The sequence below is a fragment of the Oncorhynchus mykiss genome, chromosome 18, assembly GCF_013265735.2.
Source record: "Oncorhynchus mykiss isolate Arlee chromosome 18, USDA_OmykA_1.1, whole genome shotgun sequence".
Taxonomy (NCBI): Eukaryota; Metazoa; Chordata; class Actinopteri; order Salmoniformes; family Salmonidae; genus Oncorhynchus; species Oncorhynchus mykiss.
In genome coordinates this window covers 42,362,753-42,387,210 of record NC_048582.1, presented here as the reverse complement: position 1 = coordinate 42,387,210, position 24,458 = coordinate 42,362,753, and the positions used below count along the sequence as shown (strand labels likewise).

Below are 24,458 nucleotides of genomic sequence, written 5' to 3'. Positions count from 1 at the left end.
AAAACAAATGGTAGACCTCAACAAATCTGGTTGATCCTTGGGAGCGATTTCCAAAAGCCTGAAGGTACCACGTTCATCTGTACAAACAACAGTATACAAGTATAAACACCATGGGCCCACGCAGCCGTCATCCCGCTCAGGAAGGAGACATGTTCTGTCTCCTAGAGATGAACGTACTTTGGTGCGAAAAGTGCAAATCAATCCCAGAACAGCAGCAAAGGACCTTGTGAAGATGCTGGAGGAAACATGTACAAAAGTATCTATATCCACAGTAAAACAAGTCCTATATCGACAACCTGAAAGGCCGCTCAGCAAGGAAGAAGCCACTGCTCCAAAACCGCCATACAAAAAATCCAGACTACGGTTAGCAACTGCACATGGGGACATTCAGAAAGATCATACTTTTTAGAGAAATGTCCTCTGGTCTGATGAAACAGAAATAGAACTGTTTGGCCATAAAGACCATTGTTATGTTGTTTGGAGGAAAAAGGGGGAGGCTTGCAAGCCGAAGAACCTCATCCCAACCGTGAAGCACGGGGTGGCAGCATCATGTAGTGGGGGTGCTTTGCTGCAAGAGGTACTGTTGCACTTCACAAAATAGATGGCATCACGAGGAAGGAAAATGATGTGGATAATATAGAAGCAACATCAATAAGGAAGTTAAAGCTTGGTCACAAATGGGTCTTCCAAATTAACAATGACCCCAAGCATACTTCCAAAATTGTGGCAAAATGGCTTAAGGACAACAAAGTCAAGGTATTGGAGTGGCCATCAAAGCCCTGACCTCAATCCTATAGAACATTTGTGGGCAGAACTGAAAAAGCGTGTGCCAACAAGGAGGCCTACAAACCTGACTCAGTTACACCAGCTCTGTCAGGAGGAATGGGCCAAAATCCACCCAACTTATTGTGGGAAGCTTGTGGAAGGCTACCCGAAACGTTTGACCCAAGTTAAACAATTTAAAAGGCAATGCTACCAAATACTAATTGAGTGTATGTAAACTTCTGACCCACTGGGAATGTGAAGAAATAAATAAAAGCTGAAATAAATCACTCTCAACAATTATTCTAATGTGATTTCACATTCTTAAAATAATGTGGTGATCCTAACTGACCTAAGACAGGGAAGTTTTACTAGGATTAAATGTCAGGATTTGTGAGAAACTGATTTGAAATGTATTTGGCTAAGTTATGTAAACTTCCGACATCAACTGTATATATATATACATGTGTGTGTCTGTATATATGCACATACATACCAATGGATGCACTCATTATTTTATTTAACCTTTGTTTAACTAGGCAAGTCAGTTAAGAACAAATTCTTATTTACAATGACGGCCTATCCCGGCCAAAACCTAACGATGCTGGGCCAATTGTGCACAGGCCTATGGGACTCCCAATCACAATATAGCCTGGAATCGAACCAGGGTCTGTAGTGACACACACAAGGGAGTGTATAAATAATTTGATAAATTAATTAAAACCATACAGGAAGGAAATCCAAAAAGTAGTATAACATTTGAATGTTTTCCATAAAATATAAAACCACAGCATACTAATAACAATGTATAAATAACTCTTTAGGATGTATGTTACAGACAGTCCAACATAGCTGTATGTAGCTGTATCACCCCCTGGCTGTGGAGTTGTATTAACAGGGGTTAGAGTGTAGGAGTTATGGTGAAGGGGTTAGGGTGTACAGGCAGGGCCAGCCCTAAGCAAGATTTGGTTGCGGGGCCCCCTGCAGGTTTTTTGTAGTTCTACACATTCTGTCATGGGGCGGAGATAAAACTTTTGAATTTTAAAACACATTTCATGCAATTCTACAAAATGTGCCATGGGGCAGAGCTAAATTCTTGCCGTTTTAAAGCTAATGTCCTGGAATTTTACCCATTTTGCCTTAGGGTAGAGAACATTTTTTGCAGTTTTAAAGCACATTTCCTGCAATACTATTTTTTGCAATGACTTTCATGTTAATGATATTGGAGTGACAAACAAGGTCAATGGGGGCCCTTTGGAGGTCAGGGCCCTAGGGCACGTGCCCGATCGGTATTAGGCCATGATGACTACCAGTTTAGATAACTGGCAAGACTAAGGTCTCTATTGAATCTGTATTGCTAATTTCCTATTGAGCCAACATCTGCAGTGTTTACCGTAAATGCAATCTCTGCTAATGTGGGAACATTGCATTTAAATTTCAATCACGCTGTAATGCTGAATTTCTGGGATATGGATTGAATAGAGCCCTAACAAAAACATGTACTATTCTAACTCTCAACTGTAAGTTGAGACCCCGACAGTTATTACTGTTGTTTCGGGGGCCCCCTGGCAGCCACTTGTGTCGCTTATGCCTGTGTACAGGGTCCAACATGTAGCTGTAGTGCCCCCTGGCTTTGGAGTTGTAGTGGTGTAGAGGTTACAGGTCGTTGCTGTAAATGAGAATGTATTCTCAGTCAACTCACCATTAAAATAAGGCTAAATAAAACAAATAAATAGAAAAATGTAGGTTATAGTTGAAGGGGTTAGGGTGTAGGGCAGGGGTCGGCAACAGGCAACAGTGAGATGTTTTGGTGCTTAAAAAAGAGACACGTTATGATTGTTGGAATGATTGTTATTTTCAAATATAACCTATTTTTGGGCTTAGTTGTGGTCAATTTGCACTGTGCAAATTATTATAATTATGTTCTGGCCCCCTGACCATCTGCTTGTTAGGGTGTACAGGGTCCAACATGTAGCTGTAGTGCCCCCTGGCTGTGGAGTTGTAGTAGCAGCAGGAACTCTTCAGGCATGGCGTGCATGAAGTGACTTGGACCAACGTTGTCATAGTAATGATGTGGCAAAGTATTTTTGGATAGATCCAGAGGGAAGGGCCAGAAGCCATACAGATGAACCTGACAAAGAGAGATATAGACTTAGAAACAAACACACACAAACACACACACACACTTAATCTCTTAAAGTAGTCGATCGCATCCGACTGATTGTGGGTTGGCTGATGACTGTATAATCCGATGCGGGATGCATGCTGTCGTTGAGGCCGGTGCAGCCATGGTCATATGTCTTCTCTGTCACTTCGTCCAGGCGACACTCAGTCCTTTTTTTCCTGAGCCAACTGCACTCCTTGATGGCAGAGGCTGCACCAGGTGGAACGGTCCGCCGCAACAGTCCAGAGGGAGTCCAGGGTTTATCCCACACAGTCTTCAAGTGGTCCTTCAGACGCTTTTTCTGACCACCTGCAGAACGGCCCAGTTGTAGCTGTCTGTACAGCTGCCGTGAGGGTGGCTTGTAGAGCTTCTGGGGTGTGTCACAAGAACACAATCATCCACGTACTGAAGCAAAAGTACTCGTTCAGATTCCAGCTTTGTGGCAGCTCCTACTGGAGACCCAGTGCGGCTTTAGAACAGAAGCCCGGTGGACATCTTCCGTGCACGCCAACTTCAGGAAAAGTGCAGTGAACAGAAACACCTACTCATGGGCTTTGTGGACCTCTCCAAAGCCTTCAACACAGTACACTGTGAACTCCTTTGGAAGGCCCTCATGCAGGTTGGCTGCCTTGGGAAATGTGTGAACATCCTGTGTCAGTTCCATGAGAGGATGATGGCCAGGATAACAGTTGGCGGTCAGGAGTCTGAACCCTTTGGGGTAGGCACTAGTGTGAGGCAAGGGTGTGTGCTTGTGCCGGTCCTATTCAATGTTTTCCTCCTTTTCCTCCTGCACAAGGACATGGTAACTTCAGACTGGACAGGAACCTCTACTGAGGCAACACACACACATACCTGTTCACAGATCTCCAGAGCAGTGCTGGCCAGCATCATACCAGTAGAGAGCCGTGGGGCTCGTTGCCCGCGGTGACGCCAGAACTTGTCCAGCTTAAGCAGGTAGTCTGGGTGAAAGAACACCACTTTCTGTTGGGTGCAGGCCTTACGGAGGGCGTGGTACACCTGGAAAAGAATAAAGACTGATTAATGATATCATTACCATCTACCCTCATCTCCCAGGATCCAAATGTTAGTTATCAATTTTGTTCTTAAAAATGCTAGTTATTGATGGGGAAAAAATAGGCCCAGCCCTTAACAGGTACATAGCATTGGGTCCTGTAGGGCAGGAGCCGGGTAGCAGGGCTCTACCTAGTCTTATTTCATGGTAGCAGCTCACCTTGAAGCAGGGGGAGGTCCCAAAACCAAAAGAGAAGGCGTGGAGAAGCAGATGGGTGTGGCCATAGGCTGACATGACTTCCACCAGAGGTCCAGGGTTCCGCTGGAGGTCAGGGTATCTGAGGAAAAGCAAGGGGAGTCGTTAGGAGATTCTCAAAAGGGGTCAAATTATTAGCACCCCTGTGAGGATTATCCCTTGTGAGGATAATGACACTTAGCCTTAGAGAGGGTGCTAATTAATTGTGGTCAATTACAGCTGCACTGGGTAACTATGTGTGTACAGATGTTTTGTAGGGACAGCTCTAACAAGAATGCAGATTTTTCCTAGATTTGAACACAATTTCCAAGAAACGCCCGCTCTCATGGGTAGTCGGCTGGGAATGACGTAGTGTCAACATCCTGAACAGTCTAGGCTGTGGCAAATTTGAAACTGTAGTGGATGCAATAACAGTTCACAGACAAGATTGAAAAGAAGATAAATCTATTCCATTTTCCAATGTCTTCAGAACAGGTAAAACATGTATACACTAGGTATAATTCTTTGATTTTACATTGAAATAAAAACTATTCATGCCGTTTGCCAGAAAGGTAGCAATGTTAGTTTCATTGTCTTGTAAAAACGTAACTACCGTTCATTTCTCTGCCTGGTAAAATATTAGATCTCTATCCAAGCTAGCTAACTTGGTAGCTACATTAACTATCACACTCGGATGTCCTCACTACAGAAGGCAGCACAGTAAATCAACTTCTAAAGAAAGCCTTTAACGACACGGTGGACTGTTCTATCATTTACAGTCCAGCAGTACTACCAAAGACATCTCCAAGTTCACAGAATGCCAGATACACAATCCAAAGACTCATGCACCTTACAACGTACAATTGCTGCCATTTCACAACTGCACTATTCTATTTATTACCAAGTACAGTGCCTTGGGGGAAGTATCCAGGCCCCATGATTCTTTCCACATTTTGTTAGGTTACAGCCTTATTCTAAAATTGATTAAATAAATAATCTCAGCAATCTACACACAATACTGCACAATGACAAAGCGAAAACAGGTTGACATTTTTTGCTAATTTATTAAAGATAAAAAAAACAGTAATAGCTTATTTACATAAGTATTCAGACCCTTTGCTATGAGACTCGAAATTGAGCTCAGGTGCATCCTGTTTCCATTGATCATCCTTGAGATGTTTCTACAACTTGATTGGACATGATTTGGAAAAGCACACACCGGTCTATATAAAAAGGTCCCACAGTTGACAGTGCATGTCAGAGCAAAAACCAAGCAATGAGGTCGAAGGAATTGTCCTTAAACCACTGAGACAGGATTGTGTCAAGGCACAGGTCTGGGGAAGGGTTCACAAAACATTTCAGCAGCAGTGGCCTCCATCATTCTTAAATGGAAGTTTTGAATCACCAAGACTCTTCCTAGAGCTGACCGCACAGCCAAACTGAGCAATCAGGGGAGAAGGGCCTTGGTCAGGGAGGTGACCAAGAACCCATGGTCACTCTGACAGAGTTCTAGAGTTCCTCTGTGGAGATGGTTGTCCTTCTGGAAGGTTCTCCCATCTCTGCAGTACTCCACCAATCAGGTTTTTATGGTAGAGTGGCCAGACGGAAGCCACTTCTCAGTAAAAAGGGACATGACAGCCCGCTTGGAGTTTGCCAAAAGGCACCTAAAGACTCTCAGACCATGAGAAACAGGATTCTCTGGTCTGATGAAACCAAAATTGAACTCTTTGGCCTGAATGCCAAGTGTCACGTCTGGAAGAAACCTGGCACCATCCCTAAGGTGAATCATGGTGGTGGCAGCATCAGCTGTGGGGATGTTTTTCAGCTGCAGGGACTGGGAGACTAGTCAGGATTGAGAGAAAGATGAACGGAGCAAAGTACCGAGAGATCCTTGATGAAAATCTGCTCCAGAGTGCTCAAGACCTCAGACTCAGGCGAAGGTTCACCTTCCAAACTATAAAAATAAAGAGTCGCACACTCCATATATATAAACTCCCAGTCATTTATTGGGTAAATCACCAACGTTCCGGCATCACTGTACCTTCTTCAGGGTGAACGTTCACCTTCCAGCAGGACAACGACCCTAAGCACGCAGCCAGAACAACGCAGAAGTGGCTTCGGGACAAGTCTCGGAATGTCCTTGAGTGGCCCAGCCAGAGCCCGGACTTGAAACGAATCAAACATCTCTGGAGAGACCTGAAAATAGCAGTGCGGTTACGCTCCCCATCCAACCTGACAGAGCTTGAGAGGATCTGCAGAGAAGAATGGGAGAAACTCCCCAAATACAGGTGTGCCAAGCTTGTCGCATCATAAACAAGAAGACTCAAGGCTGTAATTGCTCCCTAAGGTGCTTCAACAAAGTACTGAGTAAAGGGTCTGAATACTTATGCAAATGTGATCCGTAGTTTTTTTTGCACATTTGAAATTTTAAAAAATATATTTTTTTTTTGCTTTGTCATTGATAATACAAATATTTTAAAAAACAAAGCAAAAAGCTATCCATTGTAGAATAAGGCAATAACGTAACAAAATGCGTAAAAAGTAAAGGGGTCTGAATACTTTCCGAATGCACTATATATAGTGTGGCTGAGGTTCCTACTGGAGTTTTTATAAAACAGCATTTGCTCTGGGATTGAAACCGGTGCTTCGGTCAGATGACATGAAAATAGAGCTCTTTGTCTGTATCTGATCATGTGTATTGATAGAGTATATACCTTTTATTGATCTGGGAAGGGTTGGCCGTTATGAGGTCTGTCTTCACTCCCACGTCATAACTCTTGTTGATAGGAGCCAGGTTAAACCTGTCAACAAACAATCACAACATTAGAAACAACTACGACAACACAACATTCACACAAGATTACATCAACACAACAAATAACTGTATACCCCTACCTACATATTACCTCAACTAACCTGTACCCTCGTACAATGACTTGGTACCCCCTGTATATTGACTGGTTATTGTTATTTTAATGTTACTTTATATATAAAAAATATATATAGTATTTATTGTATACTTTTTTAGCTAATATTTTGTTAAATACATTTTTTTTTAAACTCTACATTGTTGATTAAGGGCTTGTATAAGTAAGCATTTCACGGTAAGGTATTACACCTGTTGCATTCTGCGCATGTGACAAATTCAATTTGATTTCATTTGATTTGAATAAGAGCGCCATATACAAACTAGTGATGGACTCAGAAAGAGGTGCCGGTTTCGATAGGATAAAACAAGATTCACAGAATATCCACACAACGTTCACACATTATAAACAACTGTCACACATCACATCAACTTTGAACATTACACAGGCCTCCCGGGTGGCACAGTGGTTAAGGGCGCTGTACTGCAGCGCCAGCTGTGCCAACAGAGACCCAGGCTCTGTCGTAACCGGCCGCGACCGGGAGGTCCGTGGGCCGACGCACAATTGGCCTAGCGTCGTCCGGGTTAGGGAGGGTTTGGCCGGTAGGGATATCCTTGCCTCATCGCGCACGAGCGACTCCTGTGGTGGGCCGGGCGCAGTGCGAGCTAACCAAGGTTGCCAGGTGCACTGTGTTTCCTCCGACACATTGGTGCGGCTGGCTTCCGGGTTGGATGCGTGCTGTGTTAAGAAGCAGTGCGGTTCCACTTCTTGCATTTAAGAATGATGGAGGCCACTGTGTTCTTGGGGACCTTCAATGCTGTAGACATTTTTTGGTACCCTTCCCAGATCTGTGCCTCAACACAATCCTGTCTCGGAAATCTACGGACAATTCCTTCCGCCTCATTTCTTGGTTTTCGCTCTGACATGCATTGTCAAGCGTCCTCCGTCACTCCCGAGCCCGTATGGGAGTTGTAGCGATGAGACAAGATAGTAGCTACTAACAATTGGATACCATGAAATTGGGGAGAAAAAGGGGTAAAAAAAAAAATTACATTTTTTTTTTTACTTTGAAAATTACACAACTGCACTACATTGCTATAGATTACTACCAATAATGGATTGATTGATAGATAATGTTGTTGCTGATACCTGATGACATAGTCAGCATTGTCTATTTCTGCTCCACAGCTGCTGTTCTGCAGGATTCCTCCACTTCCCACCACGGCACAACGACTCAACGAACCTTTACTCCAGGGTACGGTCTATACACACACACACACGTTTTGTTATTATATCCTCAAGGGGGACATAACATTTATTTCCATTAAATATCCTATTTTCTATAACCACTAACCCAAACCTAAATCCTAACCACTAACCCCTTTCCCTAAACCCAAACCTTAAAATAGCCTTTGTCCTCATGGGGACGTGGGAAATGTCCCCACGAGGGACAATTGTCCTGGTTTTACTAACCTTGTGGCAACTTTAGGTCCTCACAAGAATAGAAGAGCTAACCCATACAAACACCTGAGGCAGCATGTCCCATAGTGCTTGGTCCACCTTTCTCTTCCTCCACTTCTCTGCATCATAAGTCAGACTCTGGTTCTGATTGGTGTTCTGTCTGGTCACCATCAGCCTTTCAGAAGCGTTACAGCATGACCACAACTCTGTCCTGGGAGGGAAGGACAGGAAGTTTGTTGGAGACGATCGCAAGACTGAGCAAGGTGTGTGTGAAAACTGTATCAGTGGCGGCTGGTGGGAGTTAGCTATAGGGGATTGGCTCATTGTAATGGCTGGAATGGAATAATTGGAACGGAGTCAAACGTGGTTTCCATGTGTTTGATACAGTTCAATGTATTCCATTCCAGCCATTACAATGAGCCTGTCCTCCTATAGCTCCTCCCACCAGGCTCCACTGGTGTGTGTCTCACCTGTGTAGTTCTCTGTGGGTGAGGTTGAGTCTCCAGGGACAGTTCATTAGCCCTCTCACCTCCTGAGAGAACAGGCCAATGTCCACTCTGACACACACAAACACACCAGGTCACTCCAATTCCAATGCAATATTCAACGTTCCCACCACGTCGGGAGATGCCGTCAATACCGGCCACTAGGGGAGGCGGTGAGCACTTACTAGTAGTCTTGCGTCATTGGCTCTGAGAATCGTGGGTTTAATCCCAGTGGTAGGCATTCGTTTGTAAATTTTTTTACCCTATCCCAAACCTTAACTATTTGGAATTAATACCTAAACTTAACCTTCGAGTTGTTTCTGTTTTAACCCTCTCCCAAACCTTAACCCTTAAAACCCTTTCCTGCGGTCAAATGACCAAACCGCCCTCAACCTTTTCATAATTTCATAGTTAAATGACATTTTTTTTTTTTTTTAAGCCGCAAATCAAGTGTTTCTATGTGAAATGGTTTGGTTATATTTCAGCCTTCTGTGACGCATATAAAAGTATAATATTGGGGTGTAAACTCAAAATGGAATACATTTCATACATACACTCTATATCTGGGCCCATTCCATGTGTGAGGTGTATACTTTTGTTTCAAAGTAGATTTGTTTAAGACTGCCAAGAAACACTCTGTGACACTGATTTAGCCCACCCTCGTAAAAAGGTTACTTAACCAATCGGAATTCATTCCTCAACTTAACCGTCAAATGATGACGTTTAGACAAACGTAGAATACTGAATTCAAACCGTGTCAAACCGTGAGATCTTGTTACACACACACACACACACACACACACAATATATAAATTGACATATAGATGGTGAACTTGTTGGATCAGGATGGATTGTCTGGTTGATCTGATCAGACTTTCAGACTTTCCAGTAAAGAACATCTTACGTAGAATCTCTCACTCGGACCCCAGGAAGATTAGCTGACATCGTGGCGTTAGATAATGGAGATTTAAAATAAATAAAAATTGTATCAAATAATCAAAGCCCCACTTACTTTTTCATAGTTGTCATGGTCACTAGTTTCTCTCGCAGTCTTCTACACTGCAACCTCTTCTGGACAGAGTCCAAGAACCCATCTCTGGAACACACACATAAATCAATTCTCTGATAAGGCTAAATGATCAAATTACAGAAATGCTTTATGACTAGATAAGGTTGTAAACTAGTCTATAAAAAGGTTTAATATGAAAAGACAATTATGCAGTACTCAGAAATCCAGCTCCAGGTTAGAGAGTGGGGTGTACAAGACTCCAATGGACATTCAACAGCAAAAAACATCCCAGCCCAGAGGGAAAAACACAGATGAGAACTTAGAATGTATGGGTATGTTTTTTCATCAAGAACGCATTGGAAGAGTCCTCTGATGGTGGCCAAACAAAATAATGGCTGCAGTCCAAACTCAAAGTAGCCATCCCTCAGCCCTGAACCCGCAGCCCTTGAATGACGTTTTACATTGTCACAAGAGTGATGATCGGTGAGGCAACGTCCTTGGTGCAAATCTTGAAGTCGAGCTTAAACCTATTAATGTACCTAGAAAGCTAACATAGCCAGCTAGCACTCCTGTCAGGTATCTACCTACCCATAGCTTGCAAGCTAGTTTTATAGTTTGGTAATTTATTCCAATAAATTTCAGAATTCCCCCCCAAAATGTTAATGAATCTTGCTATGTTTTATAGGCCCCTCACTACAAGACTAAGGCAATTTTCCAAAGCAAAAATCTAATCTCATATATATATATATATATATATATATATATATATATATATATATTTTAGCAAGCTAGCGTCATAGTTTTGTCTGACACACCGAAAATACAGCAGTGGCTGCATTTCAAACACGTAAAAGACACACACTTGAATTATGCCCTTGGGGGAATCCCCGTGGCCATCTTTGCCGTAGGTCCAAACAATTAGCCAAGCAAGGGAAGTTAGCAACATAAGCCCCTCAGCCCTCGTTTGTGATCGAGTGTACAATTCTGTTCACTCCGGGGCCTAAAACAGCCCATAATTCAATTGGCGAGGATTGTACATCCGCTAAGAAAAGTTTGCCAAAACTTCAAATCCTTATGGAGTCAACATACAAGTGTAAGAACAATTTAAATAAGTTACAAATTGTGCTACTAATGCACACAATGGCACATACATGAGACTTGAAATTGAGCTCAGGTGCATCCTGTTTCCATTGATCATCCTTGAGATGTTTCTTCCAACTTGATTGGATTCCTCCGGTGGTAAATTCAATTGATTGGACATGCTTTGGAAAGGCACACACCTGTCTATATAAAAAGGTCCCACAGTTGACAGTGCATGTCAGAGCGAAAACCAAGAAATGTGGCGGAAGGAATTGTCCGTAGAGCTCTGAGACAGGATTGTGTTGAGGCACAGATCTGGGGAAGGGTACCAAACAATGTCTGCAGCATTGAAGGTCCCCAAGAAAACAGTGGCCTTCATCATTCTTAAATGCAAGAAGTGGAACCACCAAGACCCTTCCTAGAGCTGGCCACCCAGCCAAACTGAGCAATCAGGGGAGAATGGCCTTGGTCAGGGAGGTGACCAAGATCCCGATGGTCACTCAGACAGCTCCAGAGTTTGTCTGTGGAGATGGAAGAACCTTCCAGAAGGACAACCATCTCTCCAGCACTCCACCAAATCAGGCCTTTATGGTAAAGTGGCCAGACAGAAGCCACTCCGCATGAAAAGGCACATGACAGCCCACTTGGAGTTTTCCAAAAGGCAACTAAAGGACTCTCAGACCATGAGAAACAAAATTCTCTGGTCTGATGAAACCAAAATTGAACTCTTTGGCCTGAATGTCAAGTGTCACATCTGGAGGAAACCTGGAACCATCCCTAATGTGGAGCATGGTGGTGGCAGCATCATGCTGTGGGGATGTTTTTCAGAGGCATGGACTGGGAGACTAGTCATGATCGAGTCAAACATGAACAGAGCAAAGTACAGAGAGGTCCTTGATGAAAACCTGCTCCAGAATATTCAGGACCTCCGACTGGGGCGAAGGTTCACCTTCCAACAGGACAACAACCCTAAGCACACAGCTAAGACAATGCAGGAGTGGCTTCAGGACAAGTCTCTGAATGTTCTTGAGTGGCCCAGCCAGAGCCCGGACTTGTACCCAATCTAACATCTCTGGAGAGACTTAAATAGCTGTGCAGCAACACTCCCCATCCAACCTGACAGAGATTGAGAGGAATGGGAGAAACTCCCCAAAATACAGGTGTACCAAGCTTCTAGTGTCATATCCAAGAAGACTGGAGGCTGTAATCGCTGCCAAAGGTGCTTCAACAAAGTACTGAGTAAAGGGTATGAATACTTATGTAAATGTCATATTTCAGTTTAACAATTTGCAAAAAACTCTAAAAACACGTTTTTGCACTGTCATTATGGCGTGTTGTGCGTAGACGGATGATAAAAACACAGCCGTGGGTCGAATGAGTGACGAATTTCCGGACAAGGGCGGTACATTTAAAATTCATGCATTCTTCCCTCGCCCTACAAGTGTCCACTTCATTTGGGGGCTGAGGGTGTGTCTTTTACGTGTTTAGAATGCAGCGGGTGTTGAGTTTGACACGTGACTACAGTTTGCATTGAATTGTGGGTCATATCGACCCCACAAGTGAACAAAGTTCTTCACTCGCTCTCTCGAGCTAAATCGAGGGCCGAGCAGGCAACATTTATAAATTGGACAATGATGGCAATAAAACTGCATCCGGTTTTGACAGGGATTCCCCCGAGCAATTAAAAAAAATATTTGGTCTACAAAATATATAATTCAAGGATTATGGTTAAAATGTCCATAGAAGTGTGGTTAATTTGTATTCATTTTACGGTTTCCAAAATCTATTCTTCAAAACAAGCTGTTCAGTTACCTACTGCTCTGCCATCAGCGGCTCTAGGTGTTTGGCCTGTCCCTCAGTGCTTGGATTGCATAGCCAGCTATTACATTGCTTGCTATAGGGGGTGACTGCAGCAATGAGATTGCAGCATTTCACCATATTCTCACAGCACAAAATAAAATGGACCTTCCTGGGTGGTGTTGAAATGAACGCCCAGGTCTTCTGGGTCTGCTTTATCAGGTACTGAACAGATGGCGCTAAAGAGGATATTGCAATGAACTTGTAAACACATAATCATTACAGTCATTAGTACCCTGGGATCTGAACATCCACTGACAGTCAAAAGTACAGAGGGATACAATTGTTAGGACATTCTCACGGATCTGGTAGGACAAAAACCATCACGGCGAGCTCATCATGCTTGTGACATTATGCTATGCCCTTAGTTAGATAATTTGTGTTCAGTTGTCACTTGTTTGCATTTTCCCTGTGTTTGTGTTGCCATGCACTTGGGACCTGGCTGCTCGCTGCTCATTCTAAAAATATCACTTTTGGTAGGCTAATCAAAAACAGTGACAGCATGTGCAGCAGTTGTGGTTCTGTTTTTACATGCAAATGTGAAATTGGTGTATTTATCAAATCAAATTTTATTTGTCACATACACATGGTTAGCAGATGTTAATGCGAGTGTAGCGAAATGCTTGTGCTTCTAGTTCCGACAATGCAGTAATAACCAACAAGTAATCTAACTAACAATTCCAAAACTACTGTCTTATACACAGTGTAAGGGGATAAAGAATATGTACATAAGGATATGAATGAGTGATGGTACAGAGCAGCATAGGCAGGATACAGTAGATGGTATCGAGTACAGTATATACATGAGGTGAGTATGTAAACAAAGTGGCATAGTTAAAGTGGCTAGTGATACATGTATTACATAAGGATGCAGTCGATGATATAGAGTACAGTATATACGTATGCATATGAGATGAATAATGTGGCTGGAGTTGAGTCAGTGTCAGTGACAGTGTGTTGGCAGCAGCCACTCAATGTTAGTGGTGGCTGTTTAACAGTCTGATGGCCTTGAGATAGAAGCTGTTTTTCAGTCTCTCGGTCCCAGCTTTGATGCACCTGTACTGACCTCGCCTTCTGGATGATAGCGGGGTGAACAGGCAGTGGCTCGGGTGGTTGATGTCCTTGATGATCTTTATGGCCTTCCTGTAACATCGGGTGGTGTAGGTGTCCTACCTGCAGTTGTTCAAATGCACAGATCCTTTTACCGGTTGTTTCTTTGGGAAAACTTGGGTTAATAATTCTGTCTTGCTGCTTGGTTGACAATAGAACCAAGTCGACAAAGCGATCATGTCTAGCAGTGTACAGGTCCTTGTATGAACAGCAACCATGCACAACATGGGCAACAGACCATTACTCAAACAAATTGTTTGTTTGTCAAACTTCCCCTCTGGAATAAATAAAGTACACACACACACATTCATTTCACACTCAACGTCAACAAAACTAAGGAGATGATTGTGGACTTCAGGAAACAGCAGAGGGAACACCCCCCTATCCACATCGATGGAACAGTAGTGGAGAGGGTGGTAAGTTTTAAGTTCCTCGGCGTACACATCACACACAAACTGAATTGGTTCACCCACACAGACAGCATCGTGAAGAAGGCGCAGCAGTGCCTCTTCAACCTCAGGAGGCTGAAGAAATTAGGCTTGTCACCAAAAGCACTCACAAACTTCTACAGATGCACAATTGAGAGCATCCTGGCGGGCTGTATCACCGCCTGGTACGGCAACTGCTCCGCCCACAACCGTAAGGCTCTCCGATGTTACAGGAAGGCCATAAAGATCATCAAGGACAACAACCACCCGAGCCACTGCCTGTTCACCCCGCTATCATCCAGAAGGCGAAGTCAGTACAGGTGCATCAAAGCTGGGACCAAGAGACTGAAAAACAGCTTCTATCTCAAGGCCATCAGACAGTTAAACAGCCACCACTAACATTGAGTGGCTGCTGCCAACACACTGACACTGACACTGACTCAACTCCAGCCACTTTAATAATGGTCATTGATGGGAATTGATGTAAAATATATCACTAGCCACTTTAAACAATGCTACTTAATATAATGTTTACATACCCTACATTATTTATCTCATATGTACAGTGCCTTGCGAAAGTATTCAGCCCCCTTGAACTTTGCGACCTTTTGCCACATTTCAGGCTTCAAACATAAAGATATAAAACTGTATTTTTTTGTGAAGAATCAACAACAAGTGGGACACAATCATGAAGTGGAACGACATTTATTGGATATTTCAAACTTTTTTAACAAAGCAAAAACTGAGAAATTGGCCGTGCAAAATTATTCAGCCCCCTTAAGTTAATACTTTGTGGCGCCACCTTTTGCTGCGATTACAGCTGTAAGTCGCTTGGGGTATGTCTATCAGTTTTGCACATCGAGAGACTGACATTTTTTCCCATTCCTCCTTGCAAAACAGCTCGAGCTCAGTGAGGTTGGATGGAGAGCATTTGTGAACAGCAGTTTTCAGTTCTTTCCCCAGATTCTCGATTGGATTCAGGTCTGGACTTTGACTTGGCCATTCTAACACCTGGATATGTTTATTTTTGAACCATTCCATTGTAGATTTTGCTTTATGTTTTGGATCATTGTCTTGTTGGAAGACAAATCTCCATCCCAGTCTCAGGTCTTTTGCAGACTCCATCAGGTTTTCTTCCAGAATGGTCCTGTATTTGGCTCCATCCATCTTCCCATCAATTTTAACCATCTTCCCTGTCCCTGCTGAAGAAAAGCAGGCCCAAACCATGATGCTGCCACCACCATGTTTGACAGTGGGGATGGTGTGTTCAGGGTGATGAGCTGTGTTGCTTTTACGCCAAACATAACGTTTTGCATTGTTGACAAAAAGTTCAATTTTGGTTTCATCTGACCAGAGCACCTTCTTCCACATGTTTGGTGTGTCTCCCAGCTGGCTTGTGGCAAACTTTAAACAACACTTTTTATGGATATCTTTAAGAAATGGCTTTCTTCTTGCCACTCTTCCATAAAGGCCAGATTTGTGCAATATACGACTGATTGTTGTCCTATGGACAGAGTCTCCCACCTCAGCTGTAGATCTCTGCAGTTCATCCAGAGTGATCATGGGCCTCTTGGCTGCATCTCTGATCAGTCTTCTCCTTGTATGAGTTGAAAGTTTAGAGGGACGGCCAGATCTTGGTAGATTTGCAGTGGTCTGATACTCCTTCCATTTCAATATTATCGCTTGCACAGTGCTCCTTGGGATGTTTAAAGCTTGGGAAATCTTTTTGTATCCAAATCCGGCTTTAAACTTCTTCACAACAGTATCTCGGACCTGCCTGGTGTGTTCCTTGTTCTTCATGATGCATCTTTATGTAATACATGTATCACTAGCCACTTTAAACTATGCCACTTTGTTTACATACTCATCTCATATGTACAGTGCCTTGCGAAAGTATTCGTGTGTGTATAAGGTAGTATACCTTGTGTGTATAAGGTAGTAGTTTTGGAATTGTTAGCTAGATTACTCATTGGTTATTACTGCATTGTCGGAACTAGAAGCACAAGCATTTCGCTACACTTGCATTAACATCTGCTAACCATGTGTATGTGACAAATACAACTTGATTTGATTTGATTTCCAGGTCAACATAAAGCTCACTGGGCAAAAACTGGTTGAATCAATGTTGTTTGCACGTAATTTCAACAAAAATGCAATGTGATGACACTGAATCAATGTGGAAAACAGATTTGCAAAAAGTCATCAACATCAGGGAAGTGTATTTTTTTCACCCAACTTTTAACCTAAATCCAATGGTATGGTGATTTGTTTTGTTGATTTCACATTGAATTCACGTTAGTTGACAACTCATCCAAATGTAAATCGAAACTAGATGTTGAACTGACTTCTCTGCCCAGTGGGAGGAGAGCAAACATTGGTGAAGTCAATGAAAGATCTATCTGGTTTATTACAAGTCGCAACAGGGAGACACCACCAGCACAACATTTTAAATGTAACCTTTATTTAACTAGGCAAGTCAGTTAAGAGCAAATTCTTATTTACAATGGCGGCCTACCCCAGCCAAACCTGGACGACACTGGGCCAATTGTGCGCCGCCCTATGGGACTCCCAATCATGGCCAGGTGTGATGCAGCCAGAAGCAGAAAAAAAATCTAACTGGCATCTTGGAGGCAGGCCCATCATATCCTAATTAGACAGCACCAAATACTCTGTAAACACCAGCCCCGGGAGGCTTGTGTGAAACCCAAATAAAAAGATAGTGACTTTTGTCAGCTGCAACAGAATCACACAGTGTTCACAGAACGTTGTTATCAATACAACATAATAGTGAATAATCATTGCATCCTCGGTCCTTTTACATCCAGTCTGGCGTCAAGCATTATCAACAGATACGAGAATAATTCATAACATTCAGCTTCAAATCTAGTGACCATGAACACGCACCCAGAACATTGGAAATGATGTGTATTACAGAAAGTCCAAATATGCTAAACATTGTGTTGATCACTAAACGGAACAAAATTATACATGCAACGTGTTTCAAGAGCTGAAATAAAAGATCCCAGAAATGTTCCATGCCCACAAAAAGCTTATTTCTCTCCAATTTTGTGCACAAATGTTTACATTCCTGTTTGTGAGCATTTCTCCTTTGCCAAGATAATCCATCCACCGACAGGTGTGGCATATCAAGAAGCTGATTAAACAGCCTGATCATTACACAGGTGCACCTTGTGCTGGGGACAAGAAAAAGACACTCTAAAATGTGTAGTTTTATCACACAACACAATACCATTTATGTTAAGTTGAGGGAGAAAGCAATTGGCACGCTGACTGCAGGAATGTCTACCAGAGCTGTTTCCGGATAATCAAATGTTAATTTCTCCACCATAAGCTGCCTCCAACGTAATTTTAGAGAATTTGGCAGTACGTCCAACCGGCCTCACAACCGCAAACCACGTGTATGGCGTCGTGTGGGCAAGCGGTTTGCTGATGTCAATGTTGTGAACAGAGTGCATCATGGTGGCAGTGGGGTTATGGTATAGGCAGGCATAAGCTACGGAAAACAAACAAATGCATTTTATCAATGGCAATTTGAATGCACAGAGATACCGTGATGAGATCCTGAAGCCCATTGTCATGCCATTCATCCACCGACATCACCTCATGTTGCAGCATTATAAGGCCTCATGTCGCAAGATTTGTACACAATTTCTGGACGCTAAAAATGTCCCATTTCTTCCGTGGACTGCATACTCACCAGACATGTCACCCATTAAGCATGTTTGTAGATGAGTCGGACAACATTCCACAGGCCACAATCAACAGCCTGATCAAGTCTATGCGAAGGAGACTTGTGGCGCTGCATGAGGGAAATTGTGGTTTCACCAGATACTGACTGGCTTTCTGATCCAAGCCTCTACCTTTTTTGGGGGCATCTGTGACCAACAGATGCATATCTGTATTCCCAGTCATGTCAAATCCATTGATTAGGGCCTAATGAATTTGTTTCAATTGACTGATTTTCTTATATGAACTTTAACTCTGTAAAATCTTGGAAATTGTTGTGCATTTATTTTTGTTCAGTATAAATCCCTCTTAAAATTTCTCCATTACACACACGGCATTTTGGGATCCTGAGTGGCGCAGCGATCTAAGGCAGTGCTAGAGGAGTCACTACAGTCCCAGTTTTGATCCTGGGCTGTATCTCATCCGGCCAAGATCGGGGGTCCCATTGGGCGGCTCACAATTGGCCCAGCGTCCTCAGGGTTAGGGGAGGGTTTGGCCGGAGTAGGCCGTCTTTGTAAATAAGAATGTTAACCGACTTGCCTAGTTAAATAAAGATAAAAAAATAAAAAAAATACAAACGTACCTTTGGTGTTGGTAGTAGTCTATGAGCGTAATAGACAGGAGAGTTCCAGAGCAGACCAGAATGAATAGAATCAGGTAACGCATTGTTACAACAGGTCACAGACTGAATGACAGCATGACAACTACACTGTTGGCCCATCAGGGAGGGATAGAGGGAGGGAAGAGCAGCCTGGGTCTCCTAGACTATACGTAACATAGTAAACATAATTCAGGGACACTTAAATTACTATGATATGTTACGTTTGGTATGGTTACATAAGACAGAAGGTTCCTTAAGTCAAATACGAAAGTAGGGTGGTTTGTCGGGCTGGATGGGTTGGCATATTACGTGAACGTTTACCAACCCAATTAGCAACTTTGCAACTACTTACCAGCTACTTAGCAAGTTAGCCTACTTTAACCTTACGCCTAATCTTAACCCCTAACTCTAACCCCTTGACTAGTTAACGTTAGCCACAACAAATTAAAATCCATAACATATCATACGTTTTGCAAATTTCTAACATATTTTGTGAACTGACATTTGTACAATATGCTATTCGTAACATGCTATTCACAATATGCTATTCGTAACATCATATGAACGGTAATTCATAACATCTCTTACGAAATGGATGATGGACCTTCACAAATGAATACACACCATACAAAAGGTAACATATTATACTAATTGGAGTGTACCGGATTTAGATGTACTATTTTACATTTACCCCTGACTCCAGGTTGGGAGGAGTTGGAGGGGAGGGAGGAGAGGTGTGTGTGTGTATATGAGTACCACAGTAGGAGTGATAATACCAATAAAACCTAGCGGTCAAACAAGGAAATGGTTTCAATCGGTTTTCCACCATTCATTTCTCCCATAGGGGATTTTAGTAACACTAAAAATAAAGGCTGTGTTCCGTGTAGGCTTACACCGGCGTGATGTTTTAATAACCATGTAAATCTCTCTAGTACAAGGTGTCTTTTATCAATCAATTAGCTTGTATTTCTGTTTGCAGCGTCCAAACCGTTTGGGCTAGAATTAAATGGTGGGAACCTGGTTACCGAGATTTATTGCCCAAAAGTATGAGCACCTTCTCCTCAAACATCTCATTCCAAAATCATGGGAATTAATATAGAGTTGGTCCTCCCCTTTGCTGCTATAATAGCCTCCACTCTTCTGGGAAGGCTTTCCACTAGATGTTGGAACATTGCTGCGGGGACTTGCTTCCATTCAGCCACAAGAGCATTAGTGAGGCCTGGCAATGATGTTGGCTGATTAGACCTGGCTCGCAGTCGGCGTTCCAGTTCATCCCAAAGGTGTTCGATGGAGTTGAGGTCAGGGATCTGTGCAGCCCAGTCAAGTTCTTACACACTGATCTCGATAAACCATTTCTGTATCATGGACCATCGCTTTGTGCACAGGGGCATTGTCATGATGAAACAGGAAAGGGCCTTCCCCAAACACAAAGTTGGAAGCACAGAATCGTCTAGAATGTCAATGTATGTTGTAGCGTTAAGATTTTCCTTCACTGCAACTAAGCATGAAAAACAGCTCCAGACAATTATTCCTCCTCCACCAAACTATACAGTTGGCACTGGGCATTCGGGCAGGTAGCTGCTCGGCCATCTAAACTTATTTCATTTAGTTCCTGACAAACAGTTATTGTGCTGACGTTGCTGCCAGAGGCAGTTTGGAACTCAGTGACGAGTGTTGCAACCAAGGACAGATGATTTTTACATGCTACGCACTTCAGAACTCTGCGATCTCATTCTGTGAGCTTGTGTGGCCTACCAATTTTCGGCTGAGCCGTTGTGCTGTTATTGTGAAGCAGAAACGTCTAGGAAGCAACATGGCTGGTGTGCTCTATTTTGTTTTACACCAGTCAGCAACAGGTGTGGCTGAAATAGCTGAACCCACTAATTTGAAGGGGTGGGCCTGCATTTGTTACAGCAATAGGTGTAAAGACTGAATGCACGTCTAATCAGCCCATCTCCATCTGGCTTTCCAGTCTTTCTCGCCATCCTCCATTCAAATTGTGACAAAATAGAATGCTAATTTGCTAGCATTTTTCTTAAGGTGCCAAAAAGTCCTATTATATTGAATTATATCCTTCCTCGCTCAGCCAATGTATTGAAATATGTTGTTACAGAATATCTATAGATAGATAGATAGATAGATAGATAGATAGATAGATGTCCTAGCCAACTTTTTCAGGTAATTCATTCAATGTAGTATTAGCCTTATATTTAGCTAATTAATGATAGAAGCTTATTATGGATAAGCTAAAAGTTTGGATATCTTGCGCAATATGCGTGCACCTGCACTCCGCTTGCCTCTCTCCTTCAAAAACGCTCCTTCGCTCTTGGAGTCCCATGCAGGAAAAGATTTACTAGAATTACTTGCTGGACATAATTTTTTTGCATTTCTTATACCAATAGACAATTCGAAGAGGGACGCAAGCTCTTGTTTGCTGAATGTTAAATACACCAGCCAATAAAACTCCCGGGTAGTTTGAAAGAAGAGCGAACTCGAGATGGCAGTAGGCTATAAGCAGTTATTTATTCAGACCCATAACCATTCAATCTTCTTGAAGAGAAGGGAAAGCCTTCTACATCTAACTCTAGTTCATATTATGAAAAAGGATGTCATTACAAGGATGAAGACAACAGAACTTATTTAACTTAACTGTTGAAAGTGAGTAACGAATGAAGCAACAAGAAAGAAAGAGGAAGGCTAATAACATTAAAGGAAATAGCGTCAGCCTACTAAATTATACAAATAGACCCTATTATATTTCAGAATTAAAATCCAGTTCGCTAGCCTATAACATTGTAGGCCGCATGGGTTGCACCAGAATTGCATGTTCTCTCCCTGCTTTATCATGTTTTGAACAATGTGCGTAAATCCAGTCCATATAATACAGTACAGTAATACAGTTCACATAAAAAAAGATTAGCCTACTGGAGCTAGTTTCATTCATTTACCCAAGAGAGCATATAGCTAGCTAGACCTACGGGCTTTTATGGTTTCCTGTCGTGTGTAATGTGCAGTAGCCTATATCATATGTGTATTGGATAACGGGGCACAATGACTTGGGATTTTCTGGGCTTGGGCTCATTAAATGTCTAATGTAGGGCTCATATGTATTTCATGTCGGGCTCATCAGGCTACGGTAGCATCAGACAAGAATGGTATGCCATTCAGAATAATTGACCCCACCTTTTACATTTCTTCAAGACAGCATTGATCACAAACTCATTTGACCATCAGCGAGTTAAAAACATTTTTTATTTTTTTTTTTTACAATATTCAAGGTGCTCATTATGTAAATCCACTGCAATAATGTCCTTTTGTTTTCAGTTGGTTTGTTTGGAGAGGCTTTGCTGGTTTGAGGTACAGGCAGTTTATTGGCAGCACCCTTCAATGAAGTGTCTTTAAGTAGTAATTTGGTATGTCTAAAATATTGATGTTTTTTTTCTTTCTCTACCATCAGAAGTATAGTATTGTTTATCACTGTTTTTGATTGTCTTGTGAACTTGGCAAGCAGAATCTCTTAAAGCACCATTTCAGAAAGCCATCTAGTGGAAGACACAGAAGAGCTCAGCGACTTTCACCGTGACACCGTTATAGGATGCAACCTTTCCACCGAGTCAGTTTTGTCAAATTTCTGCCGTTCTAGAGCCGGTCAACCGTAAGTGCTGTTGTTGTGGATTGGAAACGTCTCGGAGCAACAACAGCTAAGCCGCGAAGTGGTAGGCCACACAATCTCACAGAAACGGGACTGCCAGGTGCTGAAGCGCGTCAAAATGTATTTGCAACGCACACTACAGAGTTCCAAACTGCCTCTGGAACAACAACAATTGTTCGTTGCGTGCTTCATGAAATGGGTTTCCATGGCCTAGCAGCTGCACACAAGCCTAAGATCCTCATGTGCAGTGTCCACATACACTACAGGACCAAAAGTAACTAATTTCGGTGTACTCTTGTTAATGTATGTTTGTGTCAAACAAGCAAACCTATTCCTTTAAGGTATAATAAACTTAGCTTGTTATTTATATCTCTGTACTGTTTCCCTATATTGGGCCTAGAACCTGTAACGTTTAGATGTTACAATTGTAATATAAAATTGTCTATTTTTGCTAAGGTGTTATCTGTTGCATTGATCAGAACTGTTGAACAGCAATAGATGGCCCGTCGCAAACCTGTGAATGAATGTATGTATGTATCAATCACATTTTATTTTCGCGTCAAATCGCCAATTGGCAACCCATCCCTTACGGGATTAATTGAAACAAACAAACATTACAATAATTCACAGCGTCTTGATCTGGTTGAGGTGTTCCCCTCATTAAACAGTAACTGGCGTAGTCTGGTAGTTGTGAGATTGTTGGAAACTATCAATAGCAGACGGACGGGAGGGTGGTGTGGCAGGTGCCGCTTCTCCTCAAGATGTTGTTATTTTATCTAAAGCCGGTGTACACCGACCCCAGCTAAGTGACTCATGCAAAGATTTAAAGCGCAAGTATGCGTTTTATCCTCAGTAGATTGCCACGATTGTCAATTATGTAGCTTCTCTACCGATAATCTCAGTGCGTCCCTGCTGGGATGACAATCTACTGTTCGGGAATGCCACCACCCCAGACAAACACATTAGTTCACCGTTCCACGAGAGCGGACAGTACACACCATACCATAATGTTCTGCATAATGGCCAAGTCTACCTCGCTCCCTATTCGACTGAATCGCTTATGAGTAACAAGCACAAGTCCAACATATATTGGAAACTCACTACTCTCCGGGGATGTGCAACTCAACCCTGGGCCGAACACCACTGAGTAAGCGATACTCACCGGAGTTGAAAGCAGTGGATGGCCGCTTCCTCTAATCACCGCGGAAGTGGGTGAGCGCTATGGTCCCATGATTTCTCTCGAGTCATCCGGGTCCAAGATTACATTTAGCACTCCAAACATATCCAAGTCGCTATACCTATACGCGATACCCACGCATGTTTTTACTTAGTTCCCCGCATCCAGTGCAAGCGGAAGGGATAGGTAATTGCACTACTGAACTGCCCCTAATCAAAACGGCCTAAACACAGAAAATGTAACTTTTTTCAATACGTCAATAACTCTCGAGTAATCTGGGACCCGCGAGCTAAACCCAAGAGACTACTAGGGGGGCACTTGAACATTTGCAGTGCCATTCCAAAAAGTGATACAATTCAACATCTTCTCACAGGCTCCAACCTTCACTTCCTCTGCCTCTCCATCTGCTGCTTTGATTGTGCCTGGCTACAATGTTTTCAGGAGAGACAGGACTGAATGAAGAAGAGGGGGTGTGATGATTTACATTAAATAACATATCTGATGTAAACAAATTGATTGGTCATGTGATAATGAACTAGAATGTATTGGCCTGAACTTTACACTGTCTCCCCAAATGTCTTTTACCCTTATCGGAATGTACAGGCCACCGTCCACCAAAAGTGTGCTTTTTGATCAGTTTAATAACATGCTTAGGGAATGTGATTTTGGGAAAGAGGTCATCTTAATGGGAGATTTTAACACTAATTATGAAGACAAGTCTTGTAAGAAAACCCTCAAACGGGGAGCACTAATACCTTTGACCTTATGTAACGGATGTGAAATGGCTAGCTAGTTAGTGGTGGTGCGCGCTA

General features: G+C 42.7%; 1 protein-coding gene across 1 annotated transcript; it reads right to left on the bottom strand.

Moving 5' to 3' along the window:
- Nucleotides 1–1,227: 1,227 nt before the first annotated feature.
- Nucleotides 1,228–24,458, bottom strand: LOC110496302 (alpha-2,8-sialyltransferase 8F). The gene is made up of 9 exons (XM_036952875.1): nucleotides 23,632–24,458; nucleotides 9,998–10,081; nucleotides 8,971–9,057; nucleotides 8,567–8,711; nucleotides 8,189–8,301; nucleotides 6,887–6,973; nucleotides 4,158–4,275; nucleotides 3,779–3,943; nucleotides 1,228–2,893 (listed from the first exon to the last, which is right to left on the bottom strand). The coding sequence occupies exons 2-9, from the start codon at nucleotides 10,012–10,014 to the stop codon at nucleotides 2,711–2,713; spliced, it is 915 nt and encodes a 304-aa protein (XP_036808770.1). The 5' UTR covers nucleotides 10,015–10,081; nucleotides 23,632–24,458; the 3' UTR covers nucleotides 1,228–2,710.

Excerpts from the sequence above, each read along its gene's own strand:
- LOC110496302 (XM_036952875.1), bottom strand. Across the intron at positions 8,712-8,970 it reads ACCCACAGAGAACTACACAG|GACAGAGTTGTGGTCATGCT; the intron begins GTGAGACACACA and ends CTTCCCTCCCAG. Across the intron at positions 8,302-8,566 it reads TATGGGACATGCTGCCTCAG|ACCGTACCCTGGAGTAAAGG; the intron begins GTGTTTGTATGG and ends GTGTGTGTATAG.